At 44.9% G+C, this 20,395-nt stretch overlaps 1 protein-coding gene across 1 annotated transcript in view; it reads left to right on the top strand.

The window, feature by feature from the left end:
* SPIDR (scaffold protein involved in DNA repair) overlaps positions 1–20,395 on the top strand; it is a 277,995-nt gene that overhangs the window by 174,126 nt on the left and 83,474 nt on the right. The window contains exons 9-10 of the mRNA XM_055432633.2: positions 10,305–10,500; positions 11,878–12,107. Coding sequence (XP_055288608.1) covers positions 10,305–10,500; positions 11,878–12,107 — 426 coding nt within the window. The remainder of the gene's footprint in view (positions 1–10,304; positions 10,501–11,877; positions 12,108–20,395) is intronic.

A 20,395-nucleotide genomic window follows, 5' to 3' on the forward strand; every position in this document is an offset into this window, starting at 1 on the left:
GCCTGGTGGGCTGCCGTCTATGGGGTCACACAGAGTCGGACACGACTGAAGCGACTTAGCAGCAGCAACAGTAGCAGCAGTAGTAAACCCATAAAAGAAGATAGAAACACTTGTAGAATTGTTTCCTTTGAAGATTCACTTTGCAAATTATAACTGTTTTAAAAACAAAAATGAAATACGAAAAAGACTTCCATTTGTGTAAGTCTGTTCCTCTCTCAGTCTCACACACATGGACTCAGTGTCTCTCTGGGAACTGCGGCTCTGCCCTGCCTGCCCCCAGGAGTCCACTCAATGGAGTCCAGAAAGAGGAGAGCATTAAACAGTACCCGGTGGATGGAAGGAAACAATCCCATCATTGAGGAAAACAAATCCTTATGTGCTTGTCTTTGTATTAAAAAACAAGAATGATTTAAGTTTGTTAAGTAGAAAGTCATTTATATTAATTTTTCAAATAGTGTGTTGAATACAGATGAGCCTGGTTCTATTTAAACGTGTCTAAATTGCAGAGTGGAGCTTCTGCACGGTGAACTTACACACTGCTTGTCTTGATCAGGGCACTGGGCAAGCTCGTACCTGAGGAGACTTGGGAATGTGGGTGGGCGTTTGTAGCTTAAAGGTGTGTTTCAAGCTGTTTTACTAACCTTCCATGGTAAGGAGTTGAAAGGGTAATGGCATACTAACTGCTGCATGGTCATACAGTCACTTTAAGGTCAGGCAGGCTCAGGAGTCCTCGGTGGTAAGTTGGGACCACCCTCAGTTCTGCTCTGCAGTCGTGTTTGTGGGCTGTGGCACCCAAGACCAAGGCTAGGTAGCTCTCAGGGGGACACACTGTCAGGTGGACCCACCTGGCAGAAGGTATCAGGAGAAACTAAGTTCAGAAGGTTTCATCCCCTCCCCTGGATTAACGCGGAGGACTGCAGCCTTGGTTAGTTGTGGAGTCTCAAGGGAAGTTTTTCTTTTGTGGGGCACACTCTAACTGCTTAAAGGCCCAAACTTGTATTTTTTGTGTCTAGCTCTAGTTACTTTAGTATTTCTCTTGGGTGGGTGAAGCGCACATAGAGATACTGGTTTTGATTTTGGCGTATGACACACCCTGCTATGGTTTTGCTGTGCCCTGGTTGCTATGTGACATTTTGAGGTTTCTGCCATTCTTGTTTGCCCTAATTTCTTTTTCATGAAGATAAGTTGTGCCATTCAAGAGAGGTTGTGCTACTGCTTCTTCTAAGAGTGTTTAGATCCCAGAACATTCTTATTCCTTTTATAATCAAAGTGTGTCCTCTAATGAGTCTTGCATATTTTATCCAATTCAACTGATGCTCCTTCAGTTTGAAGCTAGACTAGGTTTTGTTTGTGGTAATAATTAAACCCAGGCTTTGTGATTTTTGAGGACAGTCCTAATTTACTGATTCTATGATTTTAGTGCTGTCAACTTCATTTCTTTTGTGATCATTGTCTTCCCAAATTTCTTTAAATGTCAGTTATTGTGAATCCTTTTGGTCTAAATTTCATACATTTTTCTACTGAAATTTCAATTTGGGGCATTTTGTGGATTTTAGAAAAATATTTTTCAATTCACTTGATTTGTTTTTCTCCCTTATTTTTCTTGACACACTACTCAAATACTGTACTCTATTCCTCATTTTTTGTGTTATCTCAACTTTTATTTCTCTTTGTGAGATCAAAAGGTCAAACCATTAAAAAATTTATTTAACATGTGAATACTGTCATCTTCTGTTGAGATGATCTATATTATATATTATATGACCATTATTAGAATTCCTTTTACAGAACACTATTATGTTTCTGCCTTCCTTGGTTTTTAGTGATCTGAATCTATTTGCAGATTAAATTATTTGTATGAATAGTTACTGTAACGTTTCTTGGTAAAAGTGGATTTTTTTAATCAACTTTGTATCTCCATTGGAATGAGAAACCTAGACAACAAGATAAGCTTAGCCATTTTGACTGCTGTCCTGAGCCAGGTTTTCCTTCAGAGCTCTAGTGAAGGCAAGCATAAGGGAAAACTCGGTCACTCATCTGACTCCTGGCTTGCCTTGTGTCGTGTCGCTTCATCTTGTTGTTTCTAAGCTTCATCTTTCTTTGAAAGTGGTCTCCACATTGAGGTTTGTAGTTATAGACATCTTAGAATTGAAGTTGGCTTTGTTACCTATGTATTTGGAAATTCATATATTTCTGATTAAAAAATCATACACCAAAGACTTCTCACTTTTGATAGTTTTCAAAAAAGCATCTTTTTTTTTGTCTGTTTAAATAACTTTAAGTTGCATTGAAATTGCAGCTTTAAATTGTGTGTAACTGGAAAGATGCTCTTTGGAAGTTTTCTAGAATGGATGAATTTTTATGATCCAAGGTTGTTGTAGAATAATAACCATCATTTGTTTAAATCATTTTAATGTATCAAATACTTTGGTATCCATTGTTGTCTTAAAATCGTCAAACTTAAATGCTGTTATCCACCAGTACAAGACAAAAAGAATTCTGTTTGTTTAGGCGGTGCAGTCCAGATCACCTAGCTTGTAAGTGACCAAATGGGATTTGAACCCAAATCTCTAGACTTCACATTCTTGTTCTACTCGCTGTACCAAACTGCTGCTCTGAATACACAATTTTTACCTAGAAAGAAGCGTGAAGTGTCATGTTGCAAGTTTCTTAAAAAAAAAAAAAATGCATTTCATTGGGATGGCCAAAAAATTCATCCAGGTTTTTTTTAAGATGTAACAGAAAAACTCAAAGAAAGTTTTCAGCCAAGCCAGTTCTTGCAGCCTTGTCTTCCAACTCTGTGGATGAGATGTGAGGGAGGTGCTGTTCACTCTATCACATGAAGAAAATGCTTCATCACGTTGTGATTTTTATCTTGCAGCCATAGAGCTGTGGGCCAGAGACATTCAGTATAATTTCTTTCTCTTTTTTACTGCTGCATGGAGCGAGATCTTTCTTGTTAATTCAAAGGTGAGAAGGCCAAGCCCTGCCAATCAGTGAGTTAAAGCCTTAGATTTGTACAGCTCACCAGATGTGATGGGAGAGCAAAAGAGGAAGTGCTGCCTTCGTACAAGTCCTGGCAAAGCCAGAAGACTCCGCCAAGAAGCTTCCTGCCCTTTATGCAGGAAGTCCTGACGGTGGAGCAGGTGTTTTGTAGCTAAAAAGAGTAAATTTGAAAAGGCTGCCAGTCTCTGAGTGAAGTTAGAAAGGTGTGATGGTCGTGTGAGTTTTTCTTGAGCAGTAATCCTCAGAGGATGGTGAAGGGACCAGCAGCGTTACCGTGGAGCCTGTAACCAGCACAGATTAGGCGGCCCCTCCCCAGACTCCTGAATCAGAGGCTCAGGGTGTGGGGCCCAGCAGTGGGTGTTGTAACAAGCCTGTAGTTCTGATTCATGCTCAAGTTTAAACTTTCTGTTCTGGAGTCACATTAGAAGATAAAGTCTGTAAGTAAAGGTTTCAGATAGGCCCTGAGAGAGCAGTGTGGCAACGTGGAAATACTTGTAGGTTTGTGTTCAGGAGATGCTTATGACCTTACAGATAGAGGCCGGCCACAACCGATCCTGAGGCATCAGGTTTCTGTCTGCACTGTCCTTATGCATATAGTTAGGTCTTGTCATGAAGATTGCTATTTCTGATTTTCAAGAAACAGAACTGAATAGAGCAGGGAGAATCCTTTACCCAGAGACCACAGCTGTAGGAAGTCCAGCAACAGCACTGTGCTGTGTAACCTGGTGGAATATGCTTTAATGAAGCAAGGTGGCTGAAAGATGTAGTCCACTTTCTGAATACTCTTTAAAGGTGGTACTGTTGTGGCGCAAATCTGGACTTAGACACAGGTAGACAGACAATAGAACTGAGGATGAGGAAGAGATGGGACAAGGAGCATGTTAACTCTTACTAGTTGGGTCAGTTTGGACTCATTTGAGAGTTACTCACAGGAAGTGGTTGCTGCTTAGTTTATTCAAGTAATGAGGCAGTTTATTATTAAGTAAAAGGTTGATTCAAGTGCTTATTTATATCTATTAAAGAATACATTTTTATTGTAGGAAAAAAGGCACAATAATATGAATAAGAGCATTCAAACTTACTGGTATATAATCCTTTTATTTAAGGATAAGTTGCTTAGTTTTCTGGTGCAGTGCATCTCAACACTTCCTCCTTATAAGAATATTATGTAAATAATATATAGTCTTACTATCTTGGAATCTCATACTTCATACAAGCCCGAGTCTGTTTCTCTAATTCAACCATATAACAGTTGTCACCCACAATGGTATCACCCACGGGGGGCTACTCTTTGTTGCTGTGTGCTGGCTTTTCATGGAGGTAGCTGATTTTGTTATGGAGCATGGGCTCTAGGGCTTCAGTAGTTGCAGCAGGTGGGCTCAGTAGTTGCAGCTCCCAGACCCTAGAGCACAGGCTCAGTAGCTGTGGTGCACCAGCTTAGTTGCTCTGTGGCATGTGGGAGCTTCCTGGACCAGGAATCGACCAGTGTGTCCTACATTGGCAGATGGATTCTTTTCCACTGAGCCCCCAGGGAAGACCCCTACTTTTTCTTTAATTAGGATTCTTTATGCTATCATTTGTAAAGCTGTTTCATTATTTTTCTACTTTTTATTAGAAAGTTAGCTTCTTTGCTGTATTTCACTGTAATATATGAGTATGATTAATGTTTTTATGTGTGTTTTTCTCCACCTCTCTGATTATTTCTTTGACATAGATTCTTAACAATGACTTTGTTGAATAAAAATATATGAACATTTTTAAGGCCTTTAATTACCCAGTTGTGTATAGAAGTACATATACCAGCATGAGGAGAAGGCAATGGCACCCCACTCCAGTACTCTTGCCTGGAAAATCCCATGGATGGAGGAGCGTGGTGGGCTGCAGTCCATGCGGTCGCTAAGAGTCGAACAAGACTGAGCGACTTTACTTTGACTTTTCACTTTCATGCATTGGAGAAGGAAATGGCAACCCCCTCCAGTATTCTTGCCTGGAGAATCCCAGGGATGGGGGAGCCTGGTGGGCTGCCGTCTATGGGGTTACACAGAGCTGGACACGACTGAAGTGACTTAGCAGCAGCAGCATACTAGCATGAACCCAGAGGAAACGAAATTTTTTTAAGGTTTCCTGTCTTGCACTGGAAATACTGTTAACCTCTAGATATTTTTTAAATAGCCAATATATTAGGTACTGTTTTAATTAGTAGCCAGTGTGTGTGCCAAGCCTGGTAGGTACTCGTCTCTTTCTCTGGCCTGTATATTGGAATGTATGCACCTTTCTCACAGTAACAACATTAAGTAGGCATGATCCCCATTTTAGTTATGAAAAAGTTAATGTTGAGCAAAATCTAAGTAATTTGATGAAGATAAAATTGGCAGCATGTAGCACAGCTAGAATTTAAACCGAGGTCAGTCTGACATCAGACTATGCTTTTCCTGCTTTCTTCTTTTTTTCTGCATTTTCTGTTATATTTTGGCAGAATTTTTGTACTGAGTAAGTGTGGGATTTGTGCCACTGAATAATTTGTACTGAATAATTTGTGGGATTGTGAAAATAAAGTTTATACCTACTGCCAGAAAAGTGGTGGTTCTTTCTGTAAACTGAAATTTCCAGTGACCTGTGCCTGAAAAAGGATATGGTCAGAAACTTATGTTAGTGTGGAGAATTAGGCTTTTGGTTTATAGAGGAAGAAACTTATGTTAGTGTAGAGAATTAGACTTCTGGTTTACAGAGGTCAGAAACTTATGTTGGTGTAGGGAATTAGACTTCTGGTTTATAGAGGAAGTCTGTCTTACATTTTATATTTTTCCATGAATTCATCTTTAATGTATTTTGCTGTCCACTTTAGAATGGAAATAAACTGTTTGTCAGTGATGTCTTTATTTGGATAAAAAGGGAATTAATGTCTACTCTAGGAATTTAAAATAACAGAGTTATAAATGTGTTCTACTTCAGTGTTTTTATCAGTTTTTTAGGTAATGTGGGTTTTATTTGTGTAGGAAGGTGAAAGAAACATATTTGAACCAGGTGATAAATCTTGTCAAATAAGAAGTTGAAAATAAAGGGAGTATGAACTATAAACTTACTGTTTCTTAAATTGGTTTGATTCTTCAGTTTAGAGATATTCCCTAGGACTATGGTTTTAAATTTTTTAGAATAAGTCTGATTTTTGGTGAGAGGAGGAGTGCCCATTCACTCTTTGAATAATTGAGAGTGTGGGCAGGATATTTTGCTGTTTTTAAAAATTCATGAAAACACTGCTAACACTGTCTTGTTGCCAACTTGGGTTTCACACAGAGATTCATATGCTGGTTTCTGGGGGAGGGGCCAGATGGGCCTGAGCTTGTGCCGTGTGGCTCAGAAGTCACACGGTACAATAGCCATTTCAAATCCAACAAGTTGATCAATGAAAAAGGGCTTACCAAATGAATGGAGTGTGATTTATTTTCTGTCTGGAGAATGAAGTTCTCCAATAGCTGCATGGAACTCTGTGCGGTGATCTGTGCTGCCCAGTATGGTACTGACCACATCGCAGACTGGACATGTGGCTCCTGCACCTTGGGATCTGTATTGTAGATTTTGTTTTCTTTCATTTTATTTAAAATCTATTTGCCACAATGGCTGCCATACAGGCACGGGTGTAGAAAGTGGCTCTGAGGTTCTGTTGTCACCAAAGACCTTTGTGCATCTGCTTTTATGTCCCTGCGTGGCAGCTTGTCAGACGGGCCCCGCACACTGTCTCACACTGTCCTGCTAGCTCCGCTGACCTGTGCGCTGGCCCCTGCCTGGCAACTGTGCCACTTCCTGTCCCGTGCACTGTCCTTCTGGGAATGGTGCAGGACCTTTCTGGCCATATTCAATGGTGGGTCCCATCCTCCCACCAGGAAAGAGAACAGACTGGCGTTAAAGCCGTTGGCTTGTGTTTCAGCCGTGTCGTGGACCCTCGCTGTGGGCACGGTTGTTCTCGTACCTCCTCTGAAAATGCAGACCGGCCTCCTTGTGAAGAGGACTGAATGAGAGTGTGCCAGTGCAGTAGCGCCGGAGCAGCATCCAGCCAGAGAGGACGCACGGCACCCGAGTCTTCGTGCACACCGAGGCTGCGGGGAGGAGTACTTTCTGCTCATGGCGTGGACTTCTCCCTGACCTTTGGGAGGAGAGAGAAGATGGGCCACAGGCAAATAACACTGACTTACCTTAGTTTTTGCTAAACAGAGACAGTGACTACTGTGCGGCGACTGAAGATGTTCTTGGAGGAGCAGCAGTACTGGCAGCCTCCACCTCTTTGTGCAAGGCTGCTCCCAGAACTCCACACCATGCTGTTACTTCTTCCTCAAAGAAATCTCTGCGCTGCTTATGGCTACTGTTCGTGCTCCCGTGTTATACACACTGAGGCATCAGTTACATTTGCCCACATTCACACAGCTAGTGAGTAGCAAAGCCAGGATTTAAACCCAGGCTTCTTAGAGTCCAAACCACATCTTTCCTCCCGCCTCCCAAGCCATCGTGTGCTGTGCACTGGAGCTCTGTGCCTGCACATGTCCCCTCCAACCTTCCGTCCTTCCACGGCCTGATGTGAAATGTGTGCCACAGCCAGATTCCTCCTCTAAAGAACATGGACACAGTTGTGTAAGGTCTGGTTTATCTGTTCAGAAGGCACACTCATTTCTTTATTAACACATCTGATGAATAGGAATAAAGTGGTTTTGGTTCCATTAATTTAGGAAGCATTTATTGAGTCCCTTACACATGTCAGGTACTGTCTGGCACTCAGAGACAAAGATCAAGGAGAGACAGATGATCTGTTCTAGGATTTGAGGGGTTTAGTTGTAGAGGCCGACATAAACATTTTGAACAGTACTAGCGAATACAGAGAGAAGAGGTGCTTTTGCCACAGAAGCCAGAAAAAGGGGCAACATCTATTTGAAAAACATTTTTATTTGTATGAAATAATGATTGGTGAAGCAGCCAGACAAGACCTCTCACAGGGATAACAATCTGTAGATGATTTAATTACTTGGAGAGCTCCATCCTTGTCTCCCCTCAGAAGCCCGGGTTCCGGCAGCACCGGCATTGTTTCACTGCACTTAGGTGTCCCCTTGGTGTCTGTCCCCTTGTGGACTGTCTTCCCCTCAGCCTGCCCCACATGGTGGTGGGAGACATGTACACCAGCCAGCTCTGTACTTGGGCTTCCAGTTGAGACGAAATTGTAAACAGAATTGATTACTGGCCCCAGGTATGTCTTCATACCTGAAAGTAGATTAAGACTAGGCTTACGTTTTCTCAGTCTGACTCTTTTGCTAACTAGCCATTAAAAGAGAGAAGGAAAAAGGTAAGGGAATTCCTTCCATTTGTCCTTGTTTTCTTAGGTCACAGCATAAATCCCAGTAGTTGTCTTTGCCACCCACCAGATTTGGAGACCTTCTTCCTAGACAGTAAATAAGCACATTGATCTTATTTGTGATGTGAAAGAAATACTGTTTGTTCTGAGCTGCTAATGGGATATGTCACACTTTGGCAGGGTTGACAAGCACTGGAAAATGAAAAGAGATTTCACTTGGCTTTCCTTCTGTGCCCTTGGTGACATTGAAAAACAGTCTATTTTTCCCTGTTTACCTGAATTCTGTTCATAACAGACTCAGTAAAGAACAATGGAAATGGTTCTTCGTGAAAGCAAACATTCTGACAAATTACTGTTTCTGTTTGAATATACAGGTTCTCTCTCTCTCTTTTCTAAAGTGACCTTCAGTAGAAACCCTGGTGCTTGGCTCCACACCCTAGGTTTCTGTGTGTGTCCCTGTGTGTGACTACCCGCATGACAGCCTGTCCCGCCACCTCTACTGCCTCGACAGGGAGGTCCTGAGAGAGGACTGGAAAGTAAACACATTCTTCATATTCCTTAACAGGAGAATCCGTGCAGGCCCAGCCTCATGTTGATATTCACTGCTGTTGGTTGTCATGTGATTTATCAAGTGAGCTTTTACAAACCTTGTTGTTCAGTCACTCAGTCGTGTCTGACTCTGCGACCCCATGGACTGCAGCACGCCAGGCTTCCCTGTCCTTCACCATCTCCTGGAGCTTGCTCAAACTCATGTCTGTTGAGGCAGTGATGCCATCCAACCGTCTTCTCCTCCTGGCCTCAGTCTTTGTGTAACAAGTGATTTTAGACGGTAACTGTGCATGTTAGGTATTATGAGGTCCTGGATCTTATTTAGAACAGTTTTAACTGGCTTTGTCTGACGCTGCTCTGAGAACTGGGGGGATGGTGGGGTTCTCTCTACCAGGCAGAGGGAGACGTCAGGATACCCCTCGTCCCTGCTGCCTGCATGGCCCCCGCTGACCGCAGTGGACAGTGGGGGAGACTGGGTTGTGGGGAAAGCCCTGACACTGCTGCCTGGGCTGGAGGTGGGGCTTGGTTCTGGGCGTCGGGCATCTCCCCTGTGATGGCGGTGTGGGCAGCCCCACTGGGCTGCAGAGACTCCCCACGACAGCCTGTCAAGGGCCATGTGTGGGCTCCTCTCGCCCTTGGCTGGTGTATGTGTGGCCATGGGTCATGGTTTTTCTGTGATGTTTGCCTAAAAGGAAACTGCTAAATGTTTCTGTCTCACTGGGCTGCCCCTTCCTTGTCCTTCAGTCGGAGAGAGTGAGCTTTTGAGGGTGTTTTTGTCTGCTCCTCTCCCCTTTCAGCATCTTCTCGTTTTGTTTTTGGGCAGCATCAGGCATTCCCTGTGTCAAGGGGGAGAAACAGGGGAAAGTGTATCTCCTCCATCTTCCTGAGAGTGGAGGTCCTAAATCTCCCTTAACGTTAAGCAGCTCCCCATGTGTGAGGAATGCGCCTTAGAGAGTCTGAGGGGCACTGGGAGAACCTTGTCCTGTCTCTGCTCAAATGTGAGCCCCTGCAGTGACTGTGTCCGTTTGGTAGCAAAAGTGGAGTTCCTCTGGTGTCTGACGCCTCTTCTCTGAAAGAGGCGAGCTGTCTTGTTGTAACGTTCCCTTCAGTGTCGGGCAGCTCTGTGCCCCTCACCTCCAGTACCTGCCCCTGAGGGGTCCTGAGGCCGCCCTCCAGCAGCTCCCACTGGCAGGGGTGTGGTCGCCTCCTCCACCCTGACTCCTGAGGCAGGATTTGCTCCGAGCAGCAGAGCAGATGCCTTGACACCGCGTGAGGCCAGGGCGCTGTCCCTGGGGCTGGCTTGTGGTGTCTGTAGCCAGCACGCCATTGCCCTTCGTACTCAAGATTTAGCAAGAAGGTGAGAGGAATCCAGCACTGCAAATAAATTTTTATTTGCGTTTCTTTCCCTTTCCAGGCAAAAGCTTATTATCCCAGGTGAAAGTTGCCCTGTTATTCTGAATACTTACTTTTGTCAGAAAGTTGTGGCCAAAGAAGATTCAGAAGCATCACATGATGGGCACGTGTGTGACACGCCCTGTCCGAGGAGGAGCAGCACTCTGGCTCAGGTGTTCCAGTTTAAGAGCCTAACCGATAGCTCACCCGAAAGCAAGGTAAACTCCTCAACTTAGAAATTTTCACTTTGTAATAATACTGCATTTAAAGTCCAGGTATTTATAGAAGTGTTTTCCTTTGGCCTTCTTCAAGTATTCAACACACATATGTGTCATATTTACTCTGATTTATTAAAATACGAGTTTTTTTTCTATTCTCATAACTACCTAAGAGCTTACTTAAGCCTCTTTTATTTATTTTAAAAAATCATCTTTTTCTTTTTCATGATGTTTGTTGCCCTGGGAATAAAGAGAGTTGCGTCAACTTGAGGTCACACCTTGGAGGTTGCTTTTTGGAATGTTAGTGACCCTGAGCCATGACTACCCATGAACTTGGGGAGTGCTAAGCCACACTTGCGGTGGGCAAGAGGACACTCCTGGGGTGCTGTGGGCTCCAAGTGTCTGACTCCAGTGCAGCTACCTCAGGGTCACCTGGCTCCCCACATCGGCACTGAGGGGTATGTTGAGGATGAACCACATGAGGGGAAACCAGAAAGAAAAGCAAATGGACTTTCGTCCTGCTTTGTGTGTGTGGAATCAAGCAGGGCCTCCCTTTGACTATCAGAACATGTATCTGAAGGGAATTATGTGAAATCTCCTGTTAATCAGTTTAATAGATGTACAGTATATGGCCCAAAGTGCATTACTGCTTTAACATACAGTTTCAAACAAGTGTGTGATGTTAAATTCATGAGATGTGTCTACGTCTGCCATCTGTGCCAGGGTAGCTGCCGGAGAACTTAGTGTCAAGAGTGCCGACTGTGGACCTCAGTGCCGAGTTCGGGTCCTGCCTCAGCCACTTCCTGCTGGCGATCTTGGGCAGGATTCGCGGCTCCTGTCTCAGCACGCCTCTCTGTATAACAGTGGTGACGGTGCAGCCTGCTTCCTCAGGTTGTGAGGGTCACGTGTTTGTTACGCAAGCACAGGATGTAGAGAACAGTGCTGGGATGCAGGGGGCAAAAATTCTTCTAGAGGTGCTGTCCTCTTGTGAAGGTGTTTACCAGGATTGTTGAGGCGTCTCCCATGGTTCACTGGAGTGTGCAGAGTGCTGACACGTCACAGTAACCCTAGTCCGTCTTTCGTTTTGTTTTGTAGTTTGTGCTTTGAGATTGTTACCTCATAGAAGAAAACTTTTAAAATTACCATGAGGTATTTTAATAGGAGCCCTTTCTGCATGTTTTCAAACCCCCGAGATGGTCTGTGCTCCTCAGCTGGCCATGGCCGCACAGGTGACCCGCAGATGGGACCCCAAGCTGCGGGTGTGCGTTTGTCCTTATCACTCCTCGAGTGTCCTACAGTCATGCCGGCTGCCACATTTGGTACAGTGCGTGCCCTCGTGAGTCAGGCTGCAAGTGTTCCCTTTGCATGTCTTGTCAGGTTCTGTGTGGTGGTTGCACTGCGGTGGGCGCAGACGGGACCCTCCATCCCGAACAAGCGGAGCCGTGCGTCCCCAGCCGAGCTCCCCTGCAGGATTCTCTGCTGGATGCAGTCGAGAGCCACGGAGCTGCCGCCTGGACAGGAGTGGGTGTGCGAGTGGTGGTGCAGAGAGTGTACTCCCTGCCCTGCAGAGGCCAGCAGGCGGACAGCACAGACCCCCCCAGAGCACGGTGAGTGACGGACACGGGTGCCGGGCCCACACCCATCTGCACAGAGGGGAAGCTCTTCTCAGAGCAGTTCATCACCACGCACAGGGGTGGTTTTTCTTTGATGGGTTTTCGCTTACATCAAAATTTGGAACACCTGGTGTGACAGAGGATTTTGTCCACCTATAATTATCTAAATGTGCTCGGTCGCTCAGTTGTGGCCAACTCTTTGTGACGCCGTGACTGTAGCCTGCCAGGCTTCTCTGTCCATGGAATTTTTCAGGCAAGAATACTGGAGTGGGTTGCCATTTCCTTCTCCAATTTATCTAAATAGACCTAGTAGAAAAGTGAGTCACATTTACTTTTACCTTTCATAGTTCATGTTATTGAAAATCATACAAGCGTGATTGGTATTGATCTGAAAGAGCCAAGGCAAGGTTAAAAAGACCATGGCAATAGCTGTCAAGTTTTATGTCTTAGAAACTGGGATAAAGAAATGGCAGCTGGTGGGTCTGTGGCTCTCAGATGGGGCTTTTGAGTCAGCTTCAGTGTTGCCACAGGATCTGTGAGTGGTGTGGACACCGCTCACTGCCCTCGCCCGTGCGGCAGCCACTGACCACACAGGCAGTTCGGCTGCTGGGGCTGAGCAGCTACATTTATAATTTCACTGAAGTCTAATTAAGTCATTTTAGGTAGCCCCCTGTGGGTAGTGGCTGCCTTGGTGCCCTGCCTAACTCAGCAGCTGTGGGAGCAAGGGCAGACCTGTGATTCACAGTGCTTCACGCCAACAGATGGTGGGAGTGGCATCTTTCTACTCACTTTTAGACTCTTCCTGGTTGTGTGTTTTCAGATAGCTGTAGACACATGGTTGAGTAAGAGTTTCTTTATCCTTGTCAGACCCAGGTTATCTTTCTATGTTAAATTGCCCTCCAAGCAGTAAGACAGATTTGTAAAAGAATAGAAATTAAAAGCACAGATGCCAGTTTATCTAACAATCAATCATTCTGTCCCTCTACTGTTAGAGAAACACATATTGAAGAAATAATAAGTCACAGGCATCCTATCCTTATGGTGCCTTCTGATATTCGGAAGGAGCGGCAGGAAGCACTGGTCTGTTACCTGTCAGTCGCCTTCCAGTGGACTGCAGCTTACTTTGAAGGACCATGAATTTTACAAAGTCCTTTCAGGTGCAGAGTTACAGAGTATTTCTTGTGGAATTATAGAAAAGTTTATTTTTATTCCGTTTGGAAAATGTATGCGTGAAGCCAGTATATCCATCTTTAGGTCTTTAACACACTTGTTGCTGTTGACCAGTTTTGTGCTAGACTTAAAATTGTGTCCTTCTAAACAGAATTACCTGAGACAGTTACAGATCAGACAAAGGTTTTGTCTTGCTTGGCTTCTTCTGCGGTCTGTGACCATGCTGGGCGCTGAGGAGGAGATCCTGAGGCCCGCAGAGCACTGCTCACGCCTGGCACATACTGACTGAGGCTGTATGAAGGCAGGGCAGGCATAAAGCTCAGAAGTAAGAAAGCGACACTGAGGTAATCAGCTGTAATGAATGTGCACCAGTGGACATGGGGACTTCTTATAGCACATGTGAGACTGTAAACAGAGGCTGGAGGAAGGTAACCCATTTCACAGATGAGAACACTGGGCTTCAGATTGACTTGCTGACAGTTATACTTGGATGAAAGAAACCATCATGAGATATAGAATCCCCATGTGACAGGGTTGTAGAGAATACTGGAGCTGAAAGAAAGGGAAGAATATTGACTTGGAAGCAGGCTGTGTTTAGATGCCATATGGCCAGGGGCCAGCCACCCTGGAAAGCCGCATGGGACCTAAGTAGACTCTGCACCATGAGGAAGAGCAGTCCTTCTGGACGGAGGCCGTAGCGTTTGGCCTGGGGTGGGAGACATGCCTTCTGTGATGTCTTTGGGGTACAGAAAGATCTTACTGTATAATCCATAATTAGTTTTTTCTAGATTCATGTGCTGTAATAATGATCAGGTTCTCCAGTTTACAAATCCAATTAATATAGAAGGAATAAGACCCTTAGCTGTCTACTGGTTGTCTGCTGGTATGTATAAGGCATGTCCCTAAGAGTCACTCAGCAGCTGTGTTTTGGCGTGGACCTTCACACCTGCATGTGGAACACAATACGAGGGGAGACACCCTCAGAAGACTCAGGTGTGTTGCCCGGAATGCTCTATTCTATCTGCGATTTCTGCCTGTAACTTCCTGCCTGCTGGTAACTTTGGGCAGCCGTGCAGTGCGCGGAGTCAGTCTTGTCCAGAGGCCCGAGCACAGAGGACATAGCAGGGAGACTGAACAATGAGGGCCACTCCCCTGAGTTAGCTCACCTGCTTTTCCCCAAGCACCTCTGCTCCAGCAATGAATGAAGTCTTCTCTGATCACCATGTGTTTCCATAGAGCCAGAAATTGCCCTGTCAGAGTAAATTGAGGCCTGTGCCTGTGCATAAACAGAAGCAAGTCTGTTTTCTGGGACTCTTGCTACAGTGATTCTCCCTTCCTGCCCAACCAGGTCAGATGCCCCCTCAAGGAAACATTGTGATGACTCTTATGTATAACTTGGCACCTTGACTGCGTTTTGTCTGTCTGCTCCCAGCGCTCTAGTCATGTCACTTTTATGAGATCAGTCACAGCTTAGCTTCTGATGGCAGACAGCCCAATTTTTATCACCTTTGAAATTAAGAGAAATTTATTTGAGGCCTGCCAGTTCTGAAGAGGGTTAGATAGATTTGTCCTCTGAGCTGTGAAACATTAGTGAAAGTTTACGTTAGATTTCATAAATGTCATATGTAAGTCTGCTGTCCATTGTTCTTCTGGATGATTTCTTTTAACTCACGCTATTTAAAAAAAACATTGCTACTTGGTTTCTTAAGGTGTTGTATATCAGAGTAAGCCACATGAACTTTAGTTTTATAAATCATTCAATCAAAAGTAACAGAAGCCAGACCCGAAGCACTCCCTAAACAGTAAGCAGGAAGTCTGTTCAGTGCCAGAACACACCTTTCCCTGGACCCACTGCATGTTGGATGAGTGCTAGGTAAATGTATGACGAATCAGACCACAGGCTTTTGAGCCCAGGGGGAGCACGAGTTTCTGCTGGAGGGAACTGCAGCAGAGCGCGCAGAGGTAGGCTGCCTGCCACAACCCCCTCCTGGCAGAGTGGGGTCTAGACCACTCTACTCCCTGTCCGTGGCGATTGACTTTCTTCCTCCCTTTCTGAAACCATCACTTCCTTTTTCCTTGAGATGCTTAACTTAGGGAAAGATAATTTTATCCCTCAGAGACACACGTTGTTTCTAGCCTGTCACTGCAGAAACACTTATTGCAGGAGAGTTAGACTTTCGTGAGGGCATTGACTTCATAGAACTTGCTCAGTGGTCTTGCATTTGGACGAAAGCCTGGAGGGACAGACCCTTCGTATTTAACTATTTCAGGGGATTAGATCTGATAGACAGAATGCCCAATGAACTATGGACTGAGGTTTGTTACATTATATAGGAGGCAGGGATCGAGACCATCCCCAAGAAAAAGAAATGCAAAAAGGCAAAATGGTTGTTTGATGAGGCCTTACAAATAGCTGAAAAAAGAAGAGAAGCTAAAGGCAAAAGAGAAAAGAAAAGATATACCCATTTGAATGCAGAGTTCCAAAGAATAGCAAGAGATAAGAAAGCCTTCCTCACTGATCAGTGCAAAGAAATAGAGGAAAACAATAAAATGGGAAAGACTAGAGATCTCTTCAAGAAAATTGGAGATACCAAAGGAACATTTCATGCAAAGGTGGGCACAATAAAGGACAGAAATGGTATGGACCTAACAAAAGCATAAGATATTAAGGAGAGGTGGCAGGCGTACACAGAAGATCTATACAAAAAAGAGCATCATGACCCAGATAACCACGATGGTGTGATCACTCATCTAGAGCCAAACATCCTGGAATGAGAAGTCAAGTGAGGCTTGGGAAGCATCAGTATGAACAAAGCTAGTGGAGGTGATGGAATTCCAGTTGTGCTCTTTCAAATCCTAAAAGATGATGCTGTGAAGTGCTGTACTCAATATGCCAGCAAATTTGGAAAACTCAGCAGTGGCCACAGGACTGGAAAAGGTCAGTTTTTATTCCAATCCCAAAGAAAGGCAATGCCAAATAATGTTCAATTTACCACACAATTGCACTCATCTCACACTCTAGCAAAGTAATGTTCAAAATTTTCCAAGCCAGCCTTCAACAGTATATGAACCATGAACTTCCAGATGTTCAAGCTGGATTTAGAAAAGGCAGAGGAATCAGAGATCTAATTGCCAACATCTGTTGGATCATCAAAAAAGCAAGAGAGTTCCAGAAAAAATCTACTTTTGCTTTATTGACTACGTCAAAACCTTTGACTGTGTGGATCACAACAAACTGGAAAATTCTTAAAGAGATGGGAATACAGACCACCTGACCTGCCTCCTGAGAAACCTGTATGCAGGTCAAGAAGCAACAGTTAGAACTGGACACGGAACAACACACTGTTTCCAAATTGGGGAAGGAGTATGTCAAGGCTGTATATTGTCACGCTGCTTGTTTAACTTCTATGCAGAGTACATCATGTGAAATGCTGGACTGGATGAAGCATGAGCTGGAATCAAGATTGCCAGAAGAAATATCAATAACCTTAGATATGCAAATGACACCACCCTTATGGCAGAAAGTGAAGAAGAACTAAAGAGCCTCTTGATTTGAAAGTGAAAGAGGAGAGTAAAAAAGCTGGCTTAAAACTCAGCATTCAAAAAATGAAGATCATTGCATCCAGTCCCATCACTTCATGACAAATAGATGGGGAAACAATGGAAACAGGGACAGACTTTATTTTGGGGGCTCCAAAATCATGCAGATGGTGACTGCAGCCATGAAATTAAAAGACACTTGCTCCTTGGAAGAAAAGCGATGACCAACCTAGACAGCATATTAAAAAGCAGAGACATTACTCTGCCAACAAAAGTCCATATAGTCAAAGCTATGGTATTTCCAGTAGTCATGTTTGGGTGTGAGAGTTGGACCGTAAAGAAAGCTGAGCACAGAAGAATTGATGCTTTTGAACTGTGGCGTTGGAGAAGACTCTTGAAGTCCCTTGGACTCTAAGGAGATCAAAACAGTCAATCCTAAAGGAAGTCAGTCCTGAGTGTTCATTGGAAGGACTGATGCTGAAGCTGAATCTCCAATACTTTGGCCACCTCATGGGAAGAACTGGCTCATTGGAAAAGACCCTGATGCTGGGAAACATTGAGGGCAGGAGGAGAAGGGGACGACAGAGAATGAGATGGTTGGATGACATCCCTGACTCGATGGACATGAGTTTGAGCAAGCTCCGGGAGTTGGTGATGGATAGGGAAGCCTGGCATGCTGCAGTCCATGGGATTGCAAAGAGTCAGACACAATTAGTGACTGAACTGAGCTAACGTGTTTTGCTCAGTCGTGTCCAATTCTTTGTGACCGCCAGGTGCCTCTGTCCATGGGATTTTCTCCAGGGAAGAATGCTGGAGTGGTTTGCCATTTCCTTCTCCATAAGTTGCATTTTAGTTTCATGGAAATTCATTGAACTGAACTCAGGAAAGAGAAACATTTTCCTTTCTCTCTACTTTGATGTTTTATTCTCTTTTCATCTTTTGACCCTTACTTAAGTCTCTTGGCTTACATTTCTTCCTCTTTTCACTTCCTCTGGTCCTGGGTTGGGTTCTGGTTCTACATAGTTGACAAAACCAGGCATTGTCCTGTGCTCCCAGAGCAGTGTCTGGTGAGGGAATCCCACATAAACCAATTGAAAGCAGAGACATTTATGATTTTAAGTTGTGCTCAGTGCTCTGGTGAGAACAAACAGGATACTCTGAGAGACAGCGAGTCGACAGACCTTAGTTGGGGGGATTGAAGGGCTGTGTTCTGAGGCAGTGCTACTTAAGTGACACTGGAAAGCTCAGAGGATGTTGGATGAAAAAAAGATGAAAGAGAAGTACCCACGGGGTGGGGGGCCTTCAAGAGCCTCAAATAGGAAGGAGGTGGCAGAGTGGCAAGCAAATGTGGGCCACTGGTGTGCCTGTCCGACAGACACATCAGCTGTAGGACAGAAATGGTTTGGGAATGAGAGGACGTGGAGCATGGCCCCGGTGGAAGCAGAGAGGCCCCGAGGAAGCTCTTGCCAGGCCCAGCACAGACCAGGCTCCCACCTCACACGGAGCCGCAGGGAAGTGGAGACACTTCTCATGTGCGTGTGACTGGATGGAGGGTTGTGGGTGGTAAGGCAGAAGGAAATAGTAGGAGTGCTTCTCAGGCAGATTCAATCTTGGGCTGTTCAGTTTGAGATTCCTTTGAGGCATCCAGGAAAGGGTGTCAGGTGAACAGTCTGGATAAACAGATCTCAGTCAGGGGAGACTTTAACTTGGAGGTAAGTATTGAGGGATTTGTAGCCTCCAGCTTGCCAGTCTGTGTATTTGTGTGTACATTCGTGTGTGGCTAATTGAAGAGTACATTTGTCCATGGTGCCAGATTCCAGAGGTCCTGGGGCCTGGAGGGAGAGCACAGTGCCCTCGACCCTCCTCTCTTCACACCTTCAGAGCTGTTCCGTCACAGGCGGAGACTGTCTAAAGCGAGGGCAGTGGATGCGAGCACATGGGGGACATAGCAGACACCAAGGAAGGAGAACATGGGCTTCAAGACTTCAGGTCCTGCAGCACTGGAGGATGGCTAGACGAGGGAGCACAGAGGAGCCTGGAGGGGAAGGGCCGGTCGTGGCAGGACTCCGTGTGGGGCGGTGCCTCAGGTGATAGAGGGCAGCTGATCTGATGCTGCAGAGATGCCTGACAGGTGACAGATGATGCCAAATGAAGTTCCTGGGTGACTTACGTACAGGAGTTGCCGAGGGGGTGGGAGGAGGGTGGAAGCTAGATCCCTGGGCGTGGAATAGGGTGGGAGGCAAGGAACATGGACAGGTTTTGATAGCAAGGTCTTATTGATGTAGAAGGGAATGAGAATACTCAGCATTCAATGGCACAAGAGAACTACAGTGCAGGCATTCTGTTTCTTGCTCCCAAGATAGGTACCATTTTTCTTTCTTCTTGTGTGTATCAAGACAGAGTGGCGTGGAGTTCCTCCAGGATAGCAAATCATGCATGTCCGCAGGGAGAGAGCGCAAAGGGAGGACACACAGGCCACCCCACATGCTCTTCTGTGTCCCCCACACTCCAGCAGTCTGCACAGTGATTGTGTGGATCGACCTGCACAGCAACACATTTTCATAGGTTGTTATTGTTACTTGTACTTTATTTCTTCATATTGTAGAAAAACTGGATTCGCTCCTCTTCAATGGTTTCAGTATTTTTATTGTGATGCAAAGATATAAGAGCAGAGCATTGTTTTCTTAACGTCTCCTCGTTAGTGATGTCCCAGCCCGTTCCTCAGGTTCTCCTTGCTTACCTGTGCTCTCAGTAAGTTTACGTCTTCTCTTCGTCATTAGTTCTGGGTCCATGAGTCTTAACTAAAGCCTCTTGTCTCAGCTTCCCAGCTCCTGCCTTTTGCCTGTTTGGCCTCAAGCAGCCCCGGTGCTCCTTGTGATAGCGCAGGGTCGCTCAGCCCTGACTCCTTCACAGCCTGTCTTGTTACTGGTGATCCTACTGATTGACATCCATGCCTAGTGTGTTGTCTGCCCTTCCTTCTGTTCACGTTCTGGAGTACTGAGAAGGGTAAACACAGCATCGCGTCCGTGGAGTTACAGCACTAGGTCTTGCTGTTCTTAATGCACACAAAGAGGTGTCAGCGTTGGAACTACCTTACTTCTGTCTCCTCTTTTTTATATAATTCACATGCTGTAAAAATTCACCCTTTTACAGTGAACAGTTCAATGCTTTATATTTGCAGAATTGGTCAGTCATGACCATATTCTAGTGTTAGAACATTCTTATTGCCTCAAAAAGAAACTGCATACCGCTTGGCTGCTAACTTCCCTTCTCCCAGCCATGGCAACCGTTAATCTACTTTTTGTCTCTGTGGATTTGTCTGTTTTGTAATAGTGCTGCTATGAACATTTTAATCCAAGTTTTTTCTGTGGACATAATTTTTCAGTTTTCTTGAGTATATATCTGGGAGTGGAATATCTGGGTCATATGATAACTCTTTTTTTAAGTTCTCTGAGGAATTAGTGTTTTCCAAAGAAACTGCCGCATTTTACTTTCCCACCAGCACTGTGTGAGGGCTCTAGTTCCTCCATGTCCTCCTCAACACTTGTGATGGTCTTTTTTTCTTCCAGCCA

Source organism: Moschus berezovskii, chromosome 16 (assembly GCF_049115385.1).
Source record: "Moschus berezovskii isolate FMDL1 chromosome 16, NW_MosBer_1.0, whole genome shotgun sequence".
In the NCBI taxonomy this organism is placed as follows: Eukaryota; Metazoa; Chordata; class Mammalia; order Artiodactyla; family Moschidae; genus Moschus; species Moschus berezovskii.